The 20858-nt window shown below is 48.8% G+C and overlaps 1 protein-coding gene across 1 annotated transcript; it reads right to left on the bottom strand.

Moving 5' to 3' along the window:
- Positions 1–6353: 6353 nt before the first annotated feature.
- On the bottom strand, positions 6354–19342 carry RPL22 (ribosomal protein L22). The gene is given in 5 exon segments (XM_017856002.1): positions 6354–6542; positions 6544–6592; positions 12624–12748; positions 17345–17449; positions 19261–19342. Coding segments are annotated over 5 exon segments (480 nt in total). The 5' UTR covers positions 19273–19342.
- Positions 19343–20858: the final 1516 nt, after the last annotated feature.

Here is a 20858-nt window from a genome sequence, read left to right as displayed (position 1 = left end):
GTCTCGACCCCCCTTTCTCTCGGCCGCCTTAGCCTGCTCCCCGCAAAGCCCGGGGGCTCCGCCCACCGCACCCCGCAGCCCAAGTCCCGCAGCCCGCCGAGGGTGGCGGCGGCAGCGCCGAAGGCACGGCGGCACGGCGGAGGGGCGGCACACATGCCCGGATTGTGACGTCCAGTCTGGTTGCTGTGGCAACCCCATCCCATCGTTCCGGCAGCGCTACTAGTTAACAGCAGCGAACAAGTTGGGGAACTAGTCCTGAGCCGCCGGGTGAGGGTGGGGACTGGGGAGCGCCCCGGCAGGGGGAGCCGTCGAGGCGTCCGCACGCCTGGGGACCCGACGGACGAGCGGGCAGCCGGGATTTGGCGAGCCCGGGCGCAGGGGGAGGCGAGGCGCACCCCGGGCAGGATCAGCCGCCGCCGCTTGCCTGCTAAGGCACTGGGCCCCGAGCCCCCGAAGGGCGCGGAGGCGGGGTCTTCAGGGCAGCGCGCGGCCCGCTGCCCCACTCGATTCACAGGCGCCGGGACCCGCCCCGCACCCGGCTCCGGCCTCGGCACGTTCCTAACTCCCTCTCCAAAGAGGATTAGAAGAAAAATGTGTTCCACGCTTCGGGAAAAGACGCTCTGGAGACTGTGGGTCTGATTACTGCAGAAAAATCCGCGCAGGCGGGCTCCCCTCACTTGCTTCCCCGCTCCCACTGCCCACTTGCCCTCTTCCAAAAAGCCCCTCCAGGCTGGGTCCAGCTCAAACCCATGCAGACCCCTGGGGGTGGTGCGGATCTGCGATGTCTGTGCCCAAAACTCCCGCTCAGAAGCGACACCTGTCGCAGAGCAGGAGGGAGCCGCCGCCACTAGCCCTCTGTCGTTAAAGGTGAAGATGGAGGCCAAAGCCCTCGGGAGCAAGACTGGAATTTTAAATAAGCGCCTCCAGTCTCCGCGGCTGCAAGTCTTAAAGCTACCTTAAGAACGCAAAAGTTCCAGGGGCTGGCCGACCGCCAGCTCTCTAACCCCAGAAGGCCCGTGAAGGGAGGGCCCCATCTCTCACTGCCTCGCAGGGGCACTGGGGGATCCCACCTGAGACACGCAGGATCGGCAGCAGTTTTCCGCTTCTTCCTGTCCAATTTTATTGCCAGCAAGCCCCAAACAAAAGACCCTCTGCATTCATCCCTGGGCAGGGAGAGGTCGGTCCATCCAGCCTTCTGGAACCAAAGACTGGGGTATTGGGAACCCCTCCATCTCCCAGATCCACTTTAACCACGCTGTAGATAGAGACGCCGGATCAGCCCGGTGCTGGCCGCCTGCAAGGGGAAAGGGACCCTCTTCAGGGAAGCAGTCCAGGAAATCAAAGGGCCTCCCCTCCCAAGGCTGTTTCCCCCACAGAGCCGCTAGCCAGGGGGAGCCCCTGATCACTGAGGCTTGAACCAAACCTACCTCTTCCTCATTTCCAGACCGTCTCCCTAAATGGTAACCACCAGGGAAGAAACCCCTAAGCTGACATGCCCACCCCTCAGTTACCAACTCCCAAACACCTCTCTAATCCCTTTCAAAGGTCCCCTGCCCTTTGGTAGAAAAACTCTGATTTACAATATTTCTCATCACCAGAAAGCCGCCCCCATCATTAACCTTGGCTCCAATTCCCAAGGCGAGGCTGAGAAAGTCAAGAAAGAACAGTTCTAACTGCTTAATTTGGCAACAAATTAGAGCCGAGATGCTCATCAGTCATAATCCTCTCCCCATCCTGTTCTTCCCTATGACTGCAACTAGGTAATATTATTTAATGTCCAAAAGCAAAATGAAACAAAAACTGGAATGCTAGAAATAAATGGATTTTTTACTACAAATCTCCAGTTTTTGTTGTTGTTGTTGTTTTGGGGGGAGGGGGCGGTTTGAGATGGTGCCCTGCCCTGTCTTCAGGCTGGAGTGCAGTGGTGCAATCTCAGCTCACTGCAATCTCCGCCTCCCGGGTTCAAGTGATTCCCCTGCCTCAGCCTCCCCAGCAGCAGCTGAGACACAGGCACCCACCACCACGCCTGGCTAATTTTTTGTATTTTAGCAGAGACAGAGTTTCACCCTGTTGGCCAGGATGATCTCAGTCTCCTGATCTCGTGATCCGCCTGCCTCAGCCTCCCAAAGTGCTGGGATTACAGGTGTGAGCCACCATGCCCGGCTCTCCAGTTATTTTTAAAGAAGAGCCCTTATTATTGTTAAACTATTAAATGGGCATTTTAATGACAATGGGCCAAAAATTCCTGACGTTAAAAGCAATCCCTAAAACAGTGAACATTCGGTAAACTGCAGTTGCGAGAACAAGCCTATCATTAAGGTTACTGTTTTAGAAGACAAGATTCTCATGTTTGCTGATCATAGAGCTCGTAATTACATCTCAGTGACAATTCCAAAATCAAAATATTTTTTAATATACTGGTTACAAAGGCATCAAGGAAAAACACTTTTTCCGGCTGGGTACAGTGGCTCACGCTTGTAATCCCAGATCACGGATCACCTGAGGTCAGGAGTTCGAGACCAGCCTAGCCAACATGGAGAAACCCTGTCTCTACTAAAAATACAAAAATTAGCTGGGCATGGTGGCGGGCACCTGTAATCCCAGCTACTCAGGAGAGTGAGGCAGGAGAATCGCTTGAACCCAGGAGGCAGAGGTTGCAGTGAGCCAAGATTGCGCCACTGCACTCCAGCCTGGGTGACAGAGCGAGACTGTCTCAAAAATAGAAAAAAAACTTTTTCCAAGAAGAGAGTTGAAAAAGCTCATCATCTTCTGCACACACCATACTCAATTTCCATTCCAGGGCTACATGAACTCGTCATCCAGGAACCCCCAAGCCCTGCCTGAGGCCAGTTCGTTCAACAATGCATATCCACGCTGTGGCCACCTGGCACCGTCGGTTTCTCAAGGGCAGTGAAGTGCTTGTACATACACCACCTCACAGCCAGTCACATAGATCAAAACTCTGCCCCATACCTCCTCCTCGGCAGGGGTGAAGCGGCGTCACTCAAGACCGCAGTGTCCTCTGCAGTGAAGGCTCAGTGCCCACCTGCTCCACCAAGACTTTCGTTGCACTTGAAGCCTCTTTGGGAAAGTGTGGACCCTGCACCACCTGAATTCCAACCAGTTGGGGTTGCAGGGGAGGAAGGAGCTTCTCAAAAAGGCAGTCCTGGGCCATGGCCCTGAACCTGAGAACATACTTGTGGAAGCCTGAGAACGTTTTATGGGTGCTCTCTGGTTTCTAGCTGTGGTGGTAGCTAACTCACTCCGCTGGTCAGCACAGCCTTTACAGACTGTTTTAGCTGGGCCCAAAATAGCCTGGGGGAAAAAAAAGCATGTGTATTCTCAAATCCATCCCAAAGACAAGAAAATGGCTGGATTAGAAATTCAGTTTCTTCTTCCTAGAGATGAGCACTATGATGGCACCGTTTAACAGGCAGTCCCCACCTGCTTCCTGTAGGTGGAGGGCCACCTCCTTGCAGGGATGGCAAATCCCCACACCAAGCCTCTCTGCTACTCTCTTCTCCCTCAAAGAGAATCAACCCCACCAAACAACCTGGGCAGGTGCCAACCTGGGGTCTCCTTTGGGGGCCTGACCCATCTCTCACAGCCATGGTGCCCCTACCCTGCAGCTTCTGCCTCCAGTCACCCCCGTGTTCTGTCCAAGTGTTAACTGGGGAGCTGGTCTGTCCCCTGGAACTGCCAGATCTGTAACTGTCCCACATCCTAGGTCCCCCTCCCCCGTGGGAGGGCCAGCACCTCTTGGCTTACAACATTTGACAAGTTTAAGGGTTTGAGTCCCATGTACAAATGGAAAATGAAATCAGGTGTCAACACCAAATTCCAGGCTCCCGTGACATTATCAGTGACTTCAACAGCTGGACCATTATTTCCCCACCACTGGGGTCCTTTTCACCCTCCAGGAAATCAAGTGTCCCCTAAAAAGGCTGAGATCCAGATAGCCCCAGATACCAACTGTCTTAAGACACTTGGTATTACCCAACTTCCTCACTTTCCCAGTGTTTCTGACCACCTCTGTGCTACACATCATTCATGAGGGAAGTTAGGACCCATGTATTTCAACACCTGGCTGTTCCTGAAAAGGTATGAGGACAACAGCACTCAAAACCCACACACTACTGCCATGGGAAAAGGGGGATCAGAGGCTTTTGGAGGGAAAACATATGAAGCCTTTAGGAGTGACTAGTTCATAGCGTTTAGTGACATCAACAAACCTCATTTCCTCGGCTGCACTAGCACACTCAAAGGAAGGGCATGAGGATGTTTGTGTAACTGGCATTGGCTGAGTCGAGACCGACCTCCCGTTTCAGGACTCTTATGAACTTAAATCACGGCCTGAAATTCTTCACGACCCCAGTCAGCCCCTGTGCCTCAACTATTTTCGATGCGGGCAAGTGAGGTGTGAGTCAAAACAGATACAAAGGAAACTGGTCTACAGTGTGCTTTGAGCGCAGCTGGTGTCATGGCTCTAATGGAATTCAAGTTCACACTACCTATCCCCCATCAGAAAACGGCATTTGCTGGCAAGTTGTTCCCCAGGCTCTGGATCTGGAGAAATTCTACACAAGAGAGTTCAGTGACAGCCAACTCCTGAATCTCACTGCAGCAAAACAGCACAACTAAAGGAAGAAAAGTGGAAATAAAGGACATCTTTTCTTCTAAGCCTAGTAAAGACCAACGTAACTGTTGGTACAGCAACTATTTCATGAGGACAAAGCTTTTCTTAACATGCCAGTCCTTAAAAAAACAAAGCCTCGCACAGTAATAGTAGCCAGGTGTTAGCCACTTTAATAGAAAATGTGATCAAAACTCGATTACAAGAGTTCAAAAAGTCATAGAAAACCAGTGAGTTTCAATTTTATTACAAGTTTTCAAATCTGGGACTAGTTTTTTTCTTTTAACTTAAATGCTAACTTCAGCCCAGGGTTTTTTCACAACCAAACTAAAAATTACTACATGGGAACATCAATGCAACAAACAACATTTGTAAACTCAAGCCACAAACTTAATAATCATGGTAAGGGACATTGCCAAAGAGCGACTGATGCCCCAGTGAAGTTTGAAAAGAAACTGCTTTCTGTGAAGGCAGAGAAGAAATATGCAAGCAATTCTACTTCAAAGAAATTTGCATAGAAATGGAAAAATGCCAGAGCCTTTAACACAACTGAAATTGCAAAGCCTCAACACGTTCAACTCAATCCACAGAGCACCAAATGTTTACTGGGAGCCAAGGTAGGATTGAGCATTGAACTTCCAGCTATGCAACTCACAGGGCACAATTTCGGGTGTGGAAACCATCTGCAGGCAAGCTCTTTTAAAAACATGAATTTTAGACACCGTAAATTCTAAAGCAGACACTTCTGCATTACTGTTCGAATTTCAGAAGGGCACCGCAAGGCACCAGGGTCTTTCAAAGTCACTCACGGCAACAACTGCATCTTCTTTTGCCAGCTTTGGTCGCCCCGTTCACAGTTGTCTAGCCTCTGCACTGCGGCATACCACTGTTTGTAGAGTAACTTCTGATATTAAATCCAGTCATGGTCTAAGTGGCATGAGGCAGCTATTTCCAGGGCACCTCCCATCTCCTTGGCATGGGAGGCTTCCCAGTCACTTTTCCTTGGTGTCCCCCCTTCACCAGAGTCTCCAGAGCTCTTGCCATCAGGGGCCGCCATCGCTGGGCCCCACATGGGAGACCACATCTGGAAGCACTATTCCTCCAGCTCCCTCTGCTGGAGACCAAAGTGACAGTTTGTTGCAAAGACTTGTAGAAACATTACTTACACATTCATTTCTGTACACATTTAATTTAGAACCTGGGACTTCTACAATCGATTCCCCAAACCCCTTTATGGAGAGTGACGGACTACGCAGCAACGCTGAAGGAGCACAGTTTCTCTCTCTAGGAAGAAGAGGATTAACAGACATAATTGTGTGTGTCAAATTTGTGATCAAAAAATGAAAGTAAGACGAATGGCCCAGAAACCCGCATTTTATTGACACTGTCATTTTCCCACAGAGAATCTTAGAAAGATGTCACGTTTTCTTTTAATGAACGAGAGGAGCCCACTTGTATCCCTGAATCATTGTTTGAGAAAAGCAACAGATACAACTGACAGTCACACTTTTTAAAATCAAACAGTCACTACCTTCAGCCCACACCTCCACACCGGCATCTGCCTCCCCAATGGCTGTCAGTTCCGTAAAGTCACCCTTTCCTTCTACTCTGGTATTACCACGAGAATTGAAATTTTTAAGCAGAAAAAAAGAAGTCAAGTTACAAATAACGTGAGCGGCGAACCAAGAAAGCCTTTGACCTATGATTTCCAATTTTCTGTTCAATCCCCACACTGCAGAGATACAAGGATAAACCACCATTTTGGTTCCCAAGTTTTATTCAAGAACTCATACAAAATATTCGGATGAATGAAATTTAATTCCTCATCTTCCTCCTCTTTCGTCCTGGTTAATCGGAAGTAACGTAATTCGTAACTCTCTTTGCTGTTAGCAACTACGCGCAACCAGTCACTGTAGATTATTCTTCTTCAAATATTTTTTGGTGAGATATTTCAAATACCTGCAGAGAAAGGGACATGAAAGGACATGAGAACTCCACTAGACAGTTGGTGCTTGCATTCTAAAACATTTTAACGTTTATAAAACCCAGCACTCAGAATCATTACAATTCAAGGTGTTTTCCCAAGCCTCAAAAATGGCAAAGATAAGGCAAATACACCCAGCCAAGGCTCTAAGAGTATCAACCGCGTGCCATCGACATTGGCAGTAACAATGAGAGTAGACTGGGCGCAGTGGCTCAGGCCTGTAATCCCAGCGCTTTGGGAGGCCAAGGCAGGCGGATCACTTGAGGTCAGGAGTTCGAGACCAGCCTGGCCAACATGGTGAAACCTCATCTCTACTAAAATAAAAAAATTAGCCGTGTGTGGTGGTGCACACCTGTAATCCCAGCTACTGAGGAGGCTGAGGCACGAGGATCCCTTGAATCCAGGAGGCGGAGGGTGCAGTGAGCTGAGATTGTACCATTGCATTCCAGCCTGGTTAACAGAGCGAGACTGCCTCCAAAAGGAAAAAAAAAAAAAAGAAAGGAAAAAAAAAAAAACCAGGCCAGGAGCACTGGCTCACGCCTGTAATCACAGCACTTTGGAAGGCCGAGGCAGGCTGATCATGAGGTCAGGAAATGGAGACCATCCTGGCTAACACAGTGCAACCCCGTCTCTACTAAAAATACAAAAGATTAGCCAGACGTGACGGTGGGCACCTGTAGACCCAGCTACTCAGGAGGCTGAGGCAAGAGAATCACTTGAACCTGGGAGACAGAGGCAGCAGCTGCAAGAGCCAAGATGGCGCCATTGCACTCCAGCCTGTCTGCTCTCCAGACAGAGCGAGACTGTCTCCAAAACACAGAAGAGAGCAGATACCAGTTGTCCATGAAAATGCAGCAAACACCTATAAAATGGTTTTGAGTGACCACTGGAGAAAGATAACATGATAGAAATTTTACAGTTAAGTACGCAACCTCAATACTTTTTATGGAGAAAATAGTGGGTTTCCAACGAGCTGTAAGCACGGCGCACACATCACCTCAGAGTCAAACCCCCTTTTGAGGTTGTCTGGATGATGACTGCTTCTTAGGGCTGTGCACACACTTGCTCCTGCTCACCACGAGACACACAGGGACAGAATGCCACCCTGCCACTGCGCTCATGCCCAGAAAGCACAAAGCCTCTCAATCGACCTAATTGCTGCTTTAGCCAGGTGAGAGCTAAACACTCACCACAGCAGCGTGATCATTAGAAAACTCATTCTTTTTTTTTGAGACAGAATCTCATTCTGTGGCCCAGGCTCACTGCAACCTCTGCCTCCAGGATTCAAGCAATTCTTGTGCCTCAGTCTCCTAAGATGCTGGGATTACAGGCGCACAACACCGTGTCCAACTAATTTTTGTTATTTCAGTAGAGACAGGGGTTTTGCCATATTGGCCAGGCTGGTCTCACCTCAGCCTCCCAAAGTGCTGGGATTACAGGTGTGAGCCACTGCGCCTAGCCAAAACACTCATTCTTTATGGAAAGGCAACAACTGGCTTTTGTGCCCAACACCCTAACTACATAAAGATGACCTAGGTCGGGCGCGGTGGCTCAAGCCTGTAATCCCAGCACTTTGGGAGGCCGAGACGGGCGGATCACGAGGTCAGGAGATCGAGACCATCCTGGCTAACACGGTGAAACTCCGTCTCTACTAAAAAATACAAAAAACTAGCCGGGCGAGGTGGTGGGCGCCTGTACTCCCAGCTACTTGGGAGGCTAAGGCAGGAGAACGGCGTGAACCTGGGAGGCGGAGCTTGCAGTGAGCTGAGATCCGGCCACTGCACTCCAGCCTGAGTGACAGCGAGACTCCATCTCAAAAAAAAAAAAAAAGATGACCTAAGGGCTGGGCGCGGTGGCTCATGCCTGTAATCCCAACACTTTGTGAGGCCAAGGTGAGAGGATCCCTCGAACCTACAAGTTCGAGACTAGCCTGAGCAACATAGCAAGACCCTGTCCCTACACAACATTTATTTTTAATAAAAAAAAAAAAAAAAAAGATGAAATGCACCACAATCTTGGCACCTCTCTCACCAGCTTGCTTACGTGGCCCTGAGGCTATTCCGAATCTTCCCAAGCCATAAAGAGGGAATTTCACAACACACAAACCCACGGCACAGCCAATTAATCTAACCAAGCTGTTTCTCCCACAGTGAAAGGGGACCCCTGGTGCTAACCATCTCTTCAGACCATAGCAAGGATTACATGGGATGCTCAGATAGATCCCTGGCATATTTTTTATTTATTTATTTATTTTTGAGACAGAATTTCGCTCTTGTTGCCCAGGCTGGAGTGCAATGGCGCGATCTTGGCTCATCACAACCTCCGCCTCCTGGGTTCAAGCGATTCTCCTGCCTCAGCCTCCCGAGTAGCTGGGATTTCAGGTGCGCGCTACCACACCCGGCTAATTTTTGTATTTTTAGTAGAAATGAGGTTTCTCCATGTTGGTCAGGCTGGTCTGAAACTCCAGACCTCAGGTGATCCACCTGCCTCGGCCTTCCAAAGTGCTGGGATTATAGGTGTGAGCCACCGTGCCCAACCTGGATCCCTGGCATATTAACAGGGACCCAAATGTCATGAACCAACAGACTCACCATCTCCAAAAAAGGAGCACTGTGACAGTGCTCCACACCAACAAAGCAATCTCCACACCAACAAAGCAATCACCACCAAGTGTGAAGATGTCAATTCAACTGTCCACTTTTCCCTACACAAAGATAAATCAATTTGGTCATTCCATCCAAAAAGTATACTTTTGTCAATTATTTCCACCATATTGTATTCAGATGAGGTTGTTTAATTCACAATTTCAGGTGGTTTAAATTTTTCCTGATACAGTCGGGCATGGTGGGGCACTCGTGTAGTCCCAGCTATTTGGGAGGCTGAGGCAGGACTGTTTGAGCCAGGAGATGAAGGCTACAGTGAGCTATGATTGCCCCACTGCTCTCCAGCCTGGGCGACAGAATAAGACCCTATCTAAAAAAGGGAAAAAAAATCCCTAATAGAACACTGGGGGAAAAAAATCAGGTTTAAAAAACAAAAAACAAACCAAAAAAAAAACCCTGTACAGGCTGGGCACGGTGCCTCACGCTGTAATCCCAGCACTTCGGGAGGGCAAGGCAGGTGGATCACCTGAAGTCCGGAGTTCCCAACCAGCCTGGCCAACATGATGAAACCCCGCCTCTACTTAAAATACAAAACATTAGCCGGGCATCATGGAGGGCGCCTATAATCCCAGTTACTTGAGAGGCTGAGGCAGGAGAATTGCTTGAACCTGGGAGGCAGAGGTTTCAGTGAGCTGAGATCGCGCCATTGCACTCCAGCCTAGACAACAAGATCAAAACTCCTTTTCAAAAAAAATAAACAAATAAAAACCCTGTACAAATTCAGAGACCGAAAAAGTTCTAGATTCGTGACACCTTGAACCTTTCAGGAAAATAAACTGTTATCATCAAGAAAGGAAAGCTGTGATAGATGACCAAGACACCTTCCCTTCTCTACTGGAGAAAGAACGGAAAACTGGCGAAAACGGAAGTGACGCATGCCAGGAGACACTCTCGCCCTGATAAACAGCTCACAGAACGGTAACAGAATCTTCCCCAAGGGCTCTGCTACGGCCCAGCAGGCCAGACGGAGGCTTTGTACCCCCCGGAAGCCCCACTCTCACTGCTTCCCAGGCAGACTGTGAGGACTTCACTGAAGCTTCAAAGTCATTTCTTCACTGACATGGCTAAAAATAAAAGCATTAACTACAACCAATTTGTACTAACATAACTTAAAATTTCCCACCACTTGATTTAGTATGTTGTTTTTTGTTTTTTGTGTTTTTTTGAGACAGAGTTTTGCTCTTGTTGCCCAGGGTGGAGTGCAGTGGTGCAATCTCAGCTCACCACAACCTCCGCCTCCCTGGTTCAAGCAATTCTCCTGCCTCAGCCTCCCAAGTAGCTGGGATTACAGGCATGCACCACCACCCTCAGCTAATTTTGTATTTTTAGTAGAGACGGGGTTTCTCCATGTTGGTCAGGCTGGTCTCGAACTCCCAACCTCAGGTGATCTTCCAACCTCCCACAGTGCTCGGATTTAGTATGATTAAAAGCTCCTAATAGGCCACAGCCTCAGGCTAGGAGCTGAGTATAAGCATATCCAATCCTTCAGCAACTGGTAAAGTATTTTAACCTCATCCTCAAAAACCAATACATAACATTCGAGGGAACTAACAAATTAATGCCTCCATTTTGAAATGAAAGAAAATGGGCCCCCAGTAATTAACTAGACTGGACTCGGTCTAAATCGAGGTCTTCAGATTCCTTGTTCAGTGCCAAAGTAGCACTTACAAGGGAAGCAACTGGAATTCAAAAGGAAAGCTCTTGGCCGGGCATGGTGGTTCACACCTGTAATCCTGGCACTTCTGGGAGGCCAAGGCAGGTGAATCACCTGAGGTCAGGAGTTCAAGACCAGTCTGGCGAACACGGCGAAACCCCGTATCTACTAAAAATACAAGAATTAGGTCAGGCACGGTGGCTCACGCCTGTAATTCCAGCACTTTGGGAGGCCAAAGCAGGTGGATTACAAGGTGAGGAGTTCGAGACCAGCCTGGCCAAGATGGTGAAACCCTGTCTCTACTAAAAAACAAAAAAAATTAGCCAGGTGTGGTGGCAGGCGCCAGTAATCCCAGCTACGCAGGAGGCAGAGGCAGGAGAATTGCTTGAACCTGGGAGCTGGAGGTTGCAGTGAGCTGAGATCGCGCCACTGCACTCCAGCCTGGGCGACAGAGTGAGACTCTGTCTCAAAAAAAAAAGGAAATACAAGAATTAGCCGGGTGTGGGGCAGGTGCGGTGGCTCATGCCTATAATCCCTGCACTTTGGGAGGCCGAGGCAGGCAAATCACCTGAGGCTAAGAGTTCAAGACCAGCCTGGCCAACGTGCTGAAACCCTGTCTCTACTAAAACTACAAAAAATTAGCCGGGCATGGTGGCACACGCCTGCAATTCCAAAAACTCGGGAGGCTGAGGCAGGAGAAACGCTTGAACCCGGGAGGCAGAGGTTGCAGTGAGCCAAGATGGCGGCATTGCACTCCAACCTGGGCAACAGAGCAAGACTCGATTTCAAAAACAAAACGTAAGTTCTTATTGTGATCTGGAGACAGGAAGCAATTTTTTTTTTGAGATAGGGTCTCACTCTGTCACCCAAGCTGGCCTGCAGTGGCACAATCACAGCTCATTACAACCCTGACCTCCTGGACTCAAGCCATCCTCCCACTTCAGCCCCCCAAGTGGCTGGACTACAGGCACATGTCACCATGCCCAGCTAATTTTAACCCTTGTAGAGATGGAGGTCTCACTGTGTTGCCCAGGCTGGTCTCAAACTCCTGGGCTCAAGCGATCATCCTGTATCAGCCTCCCAAAGTGCTGGGATTACAAGCATAAGCCACTGTGCCCAGCCAATAATATTTCTGAGAAAACAGTCTTGTAAGCAAGTCTGAGTACCTTACTGTTTAAAATAATTTAGCCTGGCCGGGCATGGTGGCTCAGGCCTGTAATCCCAGCACTTTGGGAGGCCAAGGCAGGTGGGTCACTTCAGGGGAGGAGTTTGAGAGCAGCCTGGCCAACATGGTGAAACCCCAGTCTCTACTAAAAATACAAAAATTAGCTGGGCGTGGTGGCAGGTGCCTGTAATCTCAGCTACTCAGGAGGCTGAAGCAGGACAACTGCTTGAACCCGGGTGACGGAGGTTGCAGTGAAATGAGATTGCACCACTGCACAACAGCCTGGGCAATGGAGTGAGACTCCAGCACACACACAAAAAAACTTTAGCCTGTGAAAGACAAAATCAAAAGTTGACTATTGTTAACGACCATAATAGCATTCATCCACTGCCTTCTGCACTGGGCATAGTTCCAGAAATTAACAGATGCAAACCAATCACTCTGCGGGTGCCCCCACTCCCGTGCAGGGAAAAGGTGGGCTGAGCACTGGGTGCACGCAGGCCACACACACTTCCCTCCCGTACCTTTTGGAGAAAGGCACCTCAGATGTCACGGTGATCTTGCTCTTGCTCCTTTCGATGGTCACCACCCCTCCACCAAGGTTCCCAGCTTTTCCGTTCACTTTGATCCTTTCTTGCAAAAACTGCTCCTGTATAAATCATTAAATTGACCATTGAAGTGACAGGTTCATCTGTCTTAACAGAATATTTTATTTTTTTTGTCTCCCAATACTGAACTAATATCGTTTTTTGTTTTGGTTTTGGAGACAGTCTCACTCTGTCGCCCAGACAGGAACGCAGCCGCGCAATCACAGCTCACTGCACTCCCAACCTCCCAGGCACTTTCAAGTCTCCACCTCCTAGACTCAAGTGATCCTCCCACCTCAGCCTCTCGAAGTGCTAGGATTACAGGCATGAGCTATCCCACCTGGCCCCAGCTAATGTTATAATTTTTTTTTTTTTTTTTGATATGGAGTTTAGCTCTAGTTGCCCAGGCTGGAGTGCAATGACACAATCTTGGCTCACTGCAACCTCCACCTCCCGGGTTCAAGCCCTTCTCCTGCTCAGCCTCCTGAGTAGGTGGGATTACAGGCATTCGCCACCATGCCCAGCTAACTTTGTATTTTTAGTAGAGACCGGGTTTCTCCTTGTTGGTCACGCTGGTCTCAAACTCCCGACTTCAGGTGATCTGTCCACCTCTGCCTCCCAAAGTGCTGGGATTACAGGCGTGAGCCACTGCGCCTGGCTTAATTTTAAGAGAAGGGGTCTCTCTATGATGCCCAGGTTAGTCTCAAACTCCTGGGCTCAAGCGATCCTTCCACCTCGGTCTCCCAAAGCGTTGGGATTACAGGTGTGAGCCACCACCCCTGGCCCTAATATCTGTTTCTTAAATGTTCAGTCTTTTTAAAAAATGGTAACAAATCCCATTTACATACATATTATGAGACGACATCCCACCATAAACATACTTGACTTCTTCCACACAAGGTGAACTATGCCTCTCCATGAAAGGCTTAGGGGGCAACACAAGAGTAGACAGGAAACCCAAGGCCAAATTTTTATGAGATACGCCTGTAATCCCAGCACTTTGGGAGGCTGAGGTGGGTGGATCACCTGAGCTCGGGAATTTGAGACCAGGCTAGGCAACATGGCGAAACCCTATCTCTACAAAAAATACAAATATTAGCCAGGTGTGGTGGCATGCACCTGTAGTCCCAGCTACTCAGGAGGCTGAGGCAGGAGGATTGCTTGAGCCCAGGAGGTGGAGGTTGCCATGAGCCGAGATCACACCACTGCACTCCAGCCTGGGGGACAGAGAGACCCTGTCTCAAAAAATACATAAATAAAACAAACTTTTACAAGGTACATGCAACCAAAGCTAAAAGCAACTTCTGAATCTAAGGTGTATAAAACACTGTTCACAGCACTATCAAAAAATAAGCCTTCAACCTAGTAGAAAGAGCAAAGACATAGTGACCGAAACAATTCTAGACCTGGTCCAGGGCCATGTGTCGTACAGCAGAAGCAGCAGTCACCCAGGAGCCTGAGACGTTCTCTGCAAACTTCTGTGTGGGCCTCGGCAAGACTTTCACCTCCTTGTTGTGCTTCAGAAAGCTTTGCCCAAAAAGGACCTTTTTAGTTGTTTTCTTGCTATTGCAATGACATGAAGTCCCTTTCAGCTCAAAATTCCTGTAATTTTCTATTTAAAAACTCCCATACAAAATATGTTAACTGGCTGGGTGCAGTAGCTCACGCCTGTAATCCCGGCACTTTGGGAAGCCAAGGCAGGAAGATCGCTTGAGCCCACGAGTTCGAGACGAGCCTGGGCAACTTAGTTGGAAGACCCTTTTTCTATAAAAAGATTTAAAAATTAGCTCGGTATGGTGGTGCATGCCTGTGGTCCCAGCTATTCCAGAGGCTGAGGTGGGAGGATCACTTGGGCCTATGAGGTTGAGGCTACAGTGAGCCAGGATCATGCTACTGCCCTCCAGCCTGGACAACAGACCCTTTCTCAAAAAAAAAAAAATTTGGGATGCCGAGGCGGGCGGATCACAAGGTCAGGAGATCGAGACCATCCTGGCTAACACTGTGAAACCCCGTCTCTACTAAAAATACAGAAAATCAGCCGGGCGTGGCGGTGGGCGCCTGTAGTCCCAGCTACTCGGGAGGCTGAGGCAGGAGAATGGCGTGAACCCAGGAGGCGGAGCTTGCAGTGAGTCCAGATCGCGCCACTGCACTCCAGCCTGGGCGACAGGGGGAGACTCCATCTCAAAATAAATAAATAAATAAATAAAAATTTGGGGCCGGGTGCGGTGGTTCACGCCTGTAATGTCAGCACTTTGGGAGGCCAAGGCAGGCGGATCACAAGGTCAGGAGATCGAGACCATCCTGGTTAATACAGTGAAACTCCGTCTCTACTAAAAACACAAAAAATTAGCCGGGTATGGTGACAGACGCCTGTAGTCCCAGCTACTCGGGAGGCTGAGGCAGGAGAATAGCGTGAACCCAGGAGGCGGAGCCTGCAGTGAACCGAGATCACGCCACTGCACTCCAGCCTGGGTGATAAACAGCAAGACTCCTTTTAAAAAAAAAAAAAAATTTGGCAGGGCACAGCGGTTCATGCTTGTAATCCAAACACTTTGGGAGGCCGAGGCGGGCAAATCACCTGAGGTCAGGAGTTCAAGACCAGACTGGCCAACATGGCAAAGCACCATCTCTACCACAAAAATACACAAATTAGTTGGGCATGGTGGCGCACGCCTGTAATCCCAGCTACTCGGGAGGCTGAGAAAAAGAATCACTTAAACCTGGGAGGTGAAAGTTGCAGTGAGTCAAGATCACGCCATTGCACTCCAGCCCGGGCAACAGAGTGAGATTCTGTCTCAAAAATAAATAAATAAAAATAAAATAAAATGGTCAGGCGCGGTGGTTCATGCCTGTAATCCCAGCACTTTGGGAGGCCAAGGCGGGTCAATCACCTAAAGTCAGGGGTTCGAGACCAGCCTGACCAACATGGAGAAACCCCATCTCTACTAACAATACAAAAATTAGCCAGGCGTGGTGGCAGGCGCCTGTAATCCCAGCTACTCCGGAGGCTGAGACACCAGAATGGCTTGAACCCGGGAAACGGAGACTGCAGTGAGCCGAGATTGCGCCATTGCACTCCAGCCTGGGCAACAAGAGCAAAACTTGGTATCAAAAAACAAATAAAATAAATAAAATAAACAGCATATGTTAACCAGAGATGGGGCACAGAGTGATTAGGTCAGAAATCTTGAATTCTGCATCTCAAGATTCATAAATGACTTAAGTTTTCTATCCTAAGGAGGCTTCCAGAAGGAAAAACAATCACACAAATAGATGAGTGGGCTGAGGGAATGGCTCAGAGGGAGGAAGGCAGGAGTAACGCCAGAATAGGGCCACCATGTGAATACCAAACTGGAAGACACCAAAGTTGAGAAAGAGGAGGCCACAGAGAAAAGCCACAAGTCACTGGATAGAGAAAGAACTAACGAAATAGGGGATTTCTTGAACGACAGAGATACAAACAACATCTACATAAAGGCAATAAACTAAGAGATTACCCAAATTCCATTCTGGATAATTCATGACCATAATTATTTTGTGTTTAAAAATTATTTTTGTTGTAATGATACTGATCCTGGCAATAGTTCAACCTTCTGGAGAATTTAGAGCGAATGCAAATTTAGGAGACTTCTGCACACAAATCTGAATCTCCCAAACATGGCTATTAGAGGAAAAAGAATAAAATGTCAAAACCAAACTGCTGAGTCAAATGTGGCAGAGGGATTACTTAATATTTCTAGATTGCAATAAGATAGAGGAATATTGGGGAATGGGCCAAACGCAGGGGCAAAAAATCAGCACAGAGCAAGATGTGAGGGGAAAAAAAAAAAAAAAGCTCCAATTACAATTTAGCAAGCAGGGTACTTTAAATACCGAAGTTCAGATGCTTCGCATCGTAGAAAGCTTCGGGAACTGCTGCCACCTGTCCAAAGCTCCACATCTAAGCAGTGAGACCCAGGACAGAGGCAGTTCACAGTTAGGATCAGGGTCCCTCACTTATGCTTAAACACACCAAAGAGCAAAGGGGATGCCATGGACCCGATGAAATTTATCTGTTTCTCAGTAACTTTTTTTTGTTTTTGAGACGGAGTCTCGCACTATCTCCCGGGATGGAGTGCAATGGTGCTCTCCACCTCCCATATTCACGCAATTCTCCTACAGAAGCCTCCCGAGTAGCTGGGATTGCAGATGCACACCACCACACCCAGCTAATTTTTTGTATCTTTAGTAGAGACGGGGTTTCACTATGTTGGCCAGACTGGTCTCGAACTCCTGACCTCATGATCTGCCCGCCTCAGCCTCCCACAGTGTTGGGATTATAGGCGTGAGCCACCACGCCTGGCCTGTTTCTTGGTAACTTCTAAGTAAAATCATTTGTGGAAACTAAAGGAGAAAAACAAGATAGTCCTCTAACACCTCTGTGCTAGAGTCCTTCTTGCTTATTCTAAGTCCATCTCCTTTTACTCCTCACAACTGTTGCACACACAAGAGGAAGCAAGACTTGGAAACAAGTAATCTGCCCACATTCCCAGGGTGAAATGATACAGCCAGACCTGTGAAGCTGCCTATAAGCCTGAAAACAGAAATGTACCCCAGTAGGTTTTCTCAACACTATCTCAAAATGTTCATCACCACCTGTCAGTAAGGATGTAACTTACAAAATTGGCAGCATCCATGATTCCATCTTCTACAGGGTGGGTGCAATCAAGAGTGAACTTCAGAACCTGCTTCTTTTTTTTGCCCCCCTTCGCCACAAGTTTTTTCTAAGAAAATACACAAATGATAACAGAGATAAAGATTCAATCAGGAAGAAAAACAAGATTAACAGAACCAGAAATGTCGTAGGTATAAAAGTCCATACAAATACAAAACTCATGGAGCTGTGCTCCCTTTGCAAGAGGGCCTGAGTGCCAGAGGTGTAATGAGGGCAGATGCTGCTCTACAAGTTTGGGGCCTGGGGTCATGCGCTTTTGAAGGGAAAATCATTTTAGCACTCTTGACCCACTCAAACTTTTCCAGTCTCCCCAATCTGTACAGGCATGAAGGTCTCTTACTTTATGAACCACAGTAAAATGAACATTTCCTTTTATTTGCCCTAACATTCCCAGATACAATTTCAAAAAATACTATTTTATTTTTTTCCAAAATTAGAATACAGGCATACAAAATGCCTTGCATACCCACAATTTTCATGAGAAATCAATCCTTCTACATGTTCAGAGTAGGGTCCTGATACATCTTAGCTCATCTCCCTTCATCCTGTCTCGTCCATCTTTTCATGAAGGGAGTTGCAAAGTATTCTAGCTGCCTGTCCACTCCAGCTCGGACAAGGTTAAGGCTAAAACCTAGAATCTTATTACAACACTACCGTCAAGAACTTCTGACATTTTGATTCATTTAATCTATGCATTAGTACTTCCAAACCACCCGGCAAAGCATATCCTACAAGGTTCCGGTTTCTTCACTCTTACGAAGAGGCTTGTGTTTATCTCATCCCTCTACAAACTTGACACCATTAATGCACTTGTGCATCGTACCAACCTGTACTTTCACGTTTAAAAGCTTTGCAGAACTAAATAGACCTTTCCAAGAACACATCTTACCTTCCTTCCTTTATGTTTAAAAGAACTTCATCTAAAACTTGTGTTAACTGGATCAACTTTTCAAACATTTGGCCACTACAAAAATCACTGATTTATTTTTTTACGTCTCTTCCCAGTAACAATGTAAGACGGATGCTTTAAGATCTATTCCGAACATACACAATCAATCAAGAGACCTACCCACAATGGGTTTGATACTTCTCCATCAAGGTTTTAAACCAAAAATGCATTTAAAAGCCTAACCAGACAGAAAGAGCAGAAGAACCGGAAATGTTAACCAGGCAGTCCCAACAAAAGAGAAAAAGTAGGATCTTGGGACATAGAACATGGAAAAACAACTTTCTCAAATAACCTAGGAGGGGGCCGCACAGCCCAGTCCCAGCCTAGCTACAGGAAAATGGAATGAGAGCCTTCGCCCTATACCACCGTAGCACCCGTTCCAGTCTGTGCAGTGCGCCCTGATAAACTAATTTCCTCTGGGGACTCTGAAAAGCTCCTCAAACCCGGGCCTCCTCTCCGAAAGCACGCCGACCAAGCCGCCCTTCCGCGGATTCGTCCCTGGGTCTTGGCCGTGCACTTCCGAATGCGCGGCTCCCCAGGGTAGCAGGTCCCGTTCTTCTTCCCCGCCCTCCACCCAGGTAATCAGGCCTCGGGCCGGGCTCCAAGGCCCAGTGGCCGGCCCAGCCCGCAGTCTCCAGGCTCCAGCTCCCCGCTGGCCCCTAGCTGGGGCCCGAGCCCATGCCCCGGCCTCCGAGACCTCCCGGATCTCCCTCACGGGCCTCGGGCCGCGGCCTCCTCCGCCTACAACGTGCTGGGATCGGCAGGGGCTCTGGCCCGCTCCGGTCGACCTGCCAGCCCACCCCAGCAGGACGCTGCAGGGCGCCGTCCCCAGCAAGCCTGGGTAGATGCCGGGCTCGGCGAGGCCCACGTGCCTCCCCTGGAGCCGAGGCCTCACGCGGAGCCATACTAACCACTGGAGCCATGGCCGCAGCGGAATTAGAAAGGGAGGTGAGCGAACTACGCAGACGCAAAGAGCCCGCAGAGCGCAAGGCACGCAGGGTCCAGGCCGCACTAATCGCTTTACCACGCCCCTCGTCCGCCACCATTTCTCTTGGTTACGTACGATAGGGGAGCGATTGGTTTTCCCTGAATGCAAAACGCGTCCTCTCCCAGGCCTGGAGGGTTTCGGGGTAAGGAAGGAGGCCGGGCGGGCTGTCCCACTGCGAACGATCGTAGGGGGGAAGCCAGACTGGACGAGCCCAAAAACAAATAAAGGGATTGGCTTTACTTTTTGAAAGTCTTGGGAAGAAAAAAGAAATAAGGAAATTCACTATACTGTAAATCACCAGCTAGTGGGATGGGAATCGAATCTACTAACTTGGGGAAGTGGGGAAATTCCTTCTGGCCACGGGGAAATTTCGTTCAGAGGTCCCAATGCCAGACCACCATGGCTTCCTCCTACTTAAAAAGCCCCAGTTTGGAAGTTCATGCCCAGGGGCTGTCTCTCAGCGCCTGTCCTTCTTACTGCCGCCAAGCCGCCCACCCGCTGATCACCACCCCCTAGTTTCCCAGCCCAAGCCTTCTAGTTTCCCATCCCAAACCAATATGTAGTTGAGGACCACCGGGAGATCTGGAAAATGCAGATTCCAATTCCAGCGGTCTCAGTGGCCTGAAATTCTGCATTTCTCACAAGCTCTCAGACGACGCTGATGCTGTGAGTCCATGGACCGCATGTGGAGAAGCAAGGTCCTCATCCCCAGGCCCACAGGTCCCTTGAACTGGGCTACTTTGCACCCACTCACCCCCTGCGTCCTCATGGAATTATATTCCAGGATCCTGAATTGTAAATCACTCAGTGGCACACACTCTCCACTCTTTTTACCTGGCTTCAGTGTACTCACCTAGCAAAAGTCCAATCACTGTGCTGATGGGTCTAGCTTTCAACTCAGGCCTCTGGAGCCGGTTGACCAAGCTCCAAAGCCACCTGTTGTTCTTGGCTCTACAATGCCCAGGCTGGGCCTCTGCAAACACTTCTGCTTTCCAGCTGATCCCGGTTTGGCTCTATCAATAGGGGGCTTTGCTTCCTGCTTGTTCCTGTCCTATCTGGTGTCACCCACTCTTGCTTCTTTATCCTGGAGGTGGCAGTTGGAACATTCTGGAAGCAGCAGTGGAATCCAGTCTGCACTTATTCCAACATTTGCAGAATCAGTCTTGTTTCCTTCTCCTCAGAGACACCAGCCCTAGCGAAGCAGCACCCTCTTCTCAGATGTCTGAGTTTCACCTCCCCGTCCCCCTCCTCAGGCATCTACATCTTAATAATACCACCCTACGAGTGGTAGCTACTTCCTGCAGTTGCTACTGTTGGTATTATACCCCATCAGTTACCTAAACACATCTTTATACCTAGGTAACAATCCTTCATATTAAATTCTCTCAGTTAAAAACTATTGTTGTCTTTTGACTGGACCCTGGCTGATAATGGACCCTAAGCGAGCCCTCAGGGCTACTGACAATCCTAAATCTCTCCCCCAAGGGACTATTTCCCTTTTTTTGTTGTTGTTGTTTGTTT

This window comes from Rhinopithecus bieti, unplaced genomic scaffold (assembly GCF_001698545.2).
Source record: "Rhinopithecus bieti isolate Rb0 unplaced genomic scaffold, ASM169854v2 scaffold_40368, whole genome shotgun sequence".
NCBI classification, from domain to species: domain Eukaryota; kingdom Metazoa; phylum Chordata; class Mammalia; order Primates; family Cercopithecidae; genus Rhinopithecus; species Rhinopithecus bieti.
This window is presented reverse-complemented; position numbering and strand designations above follow the sequence as displayed.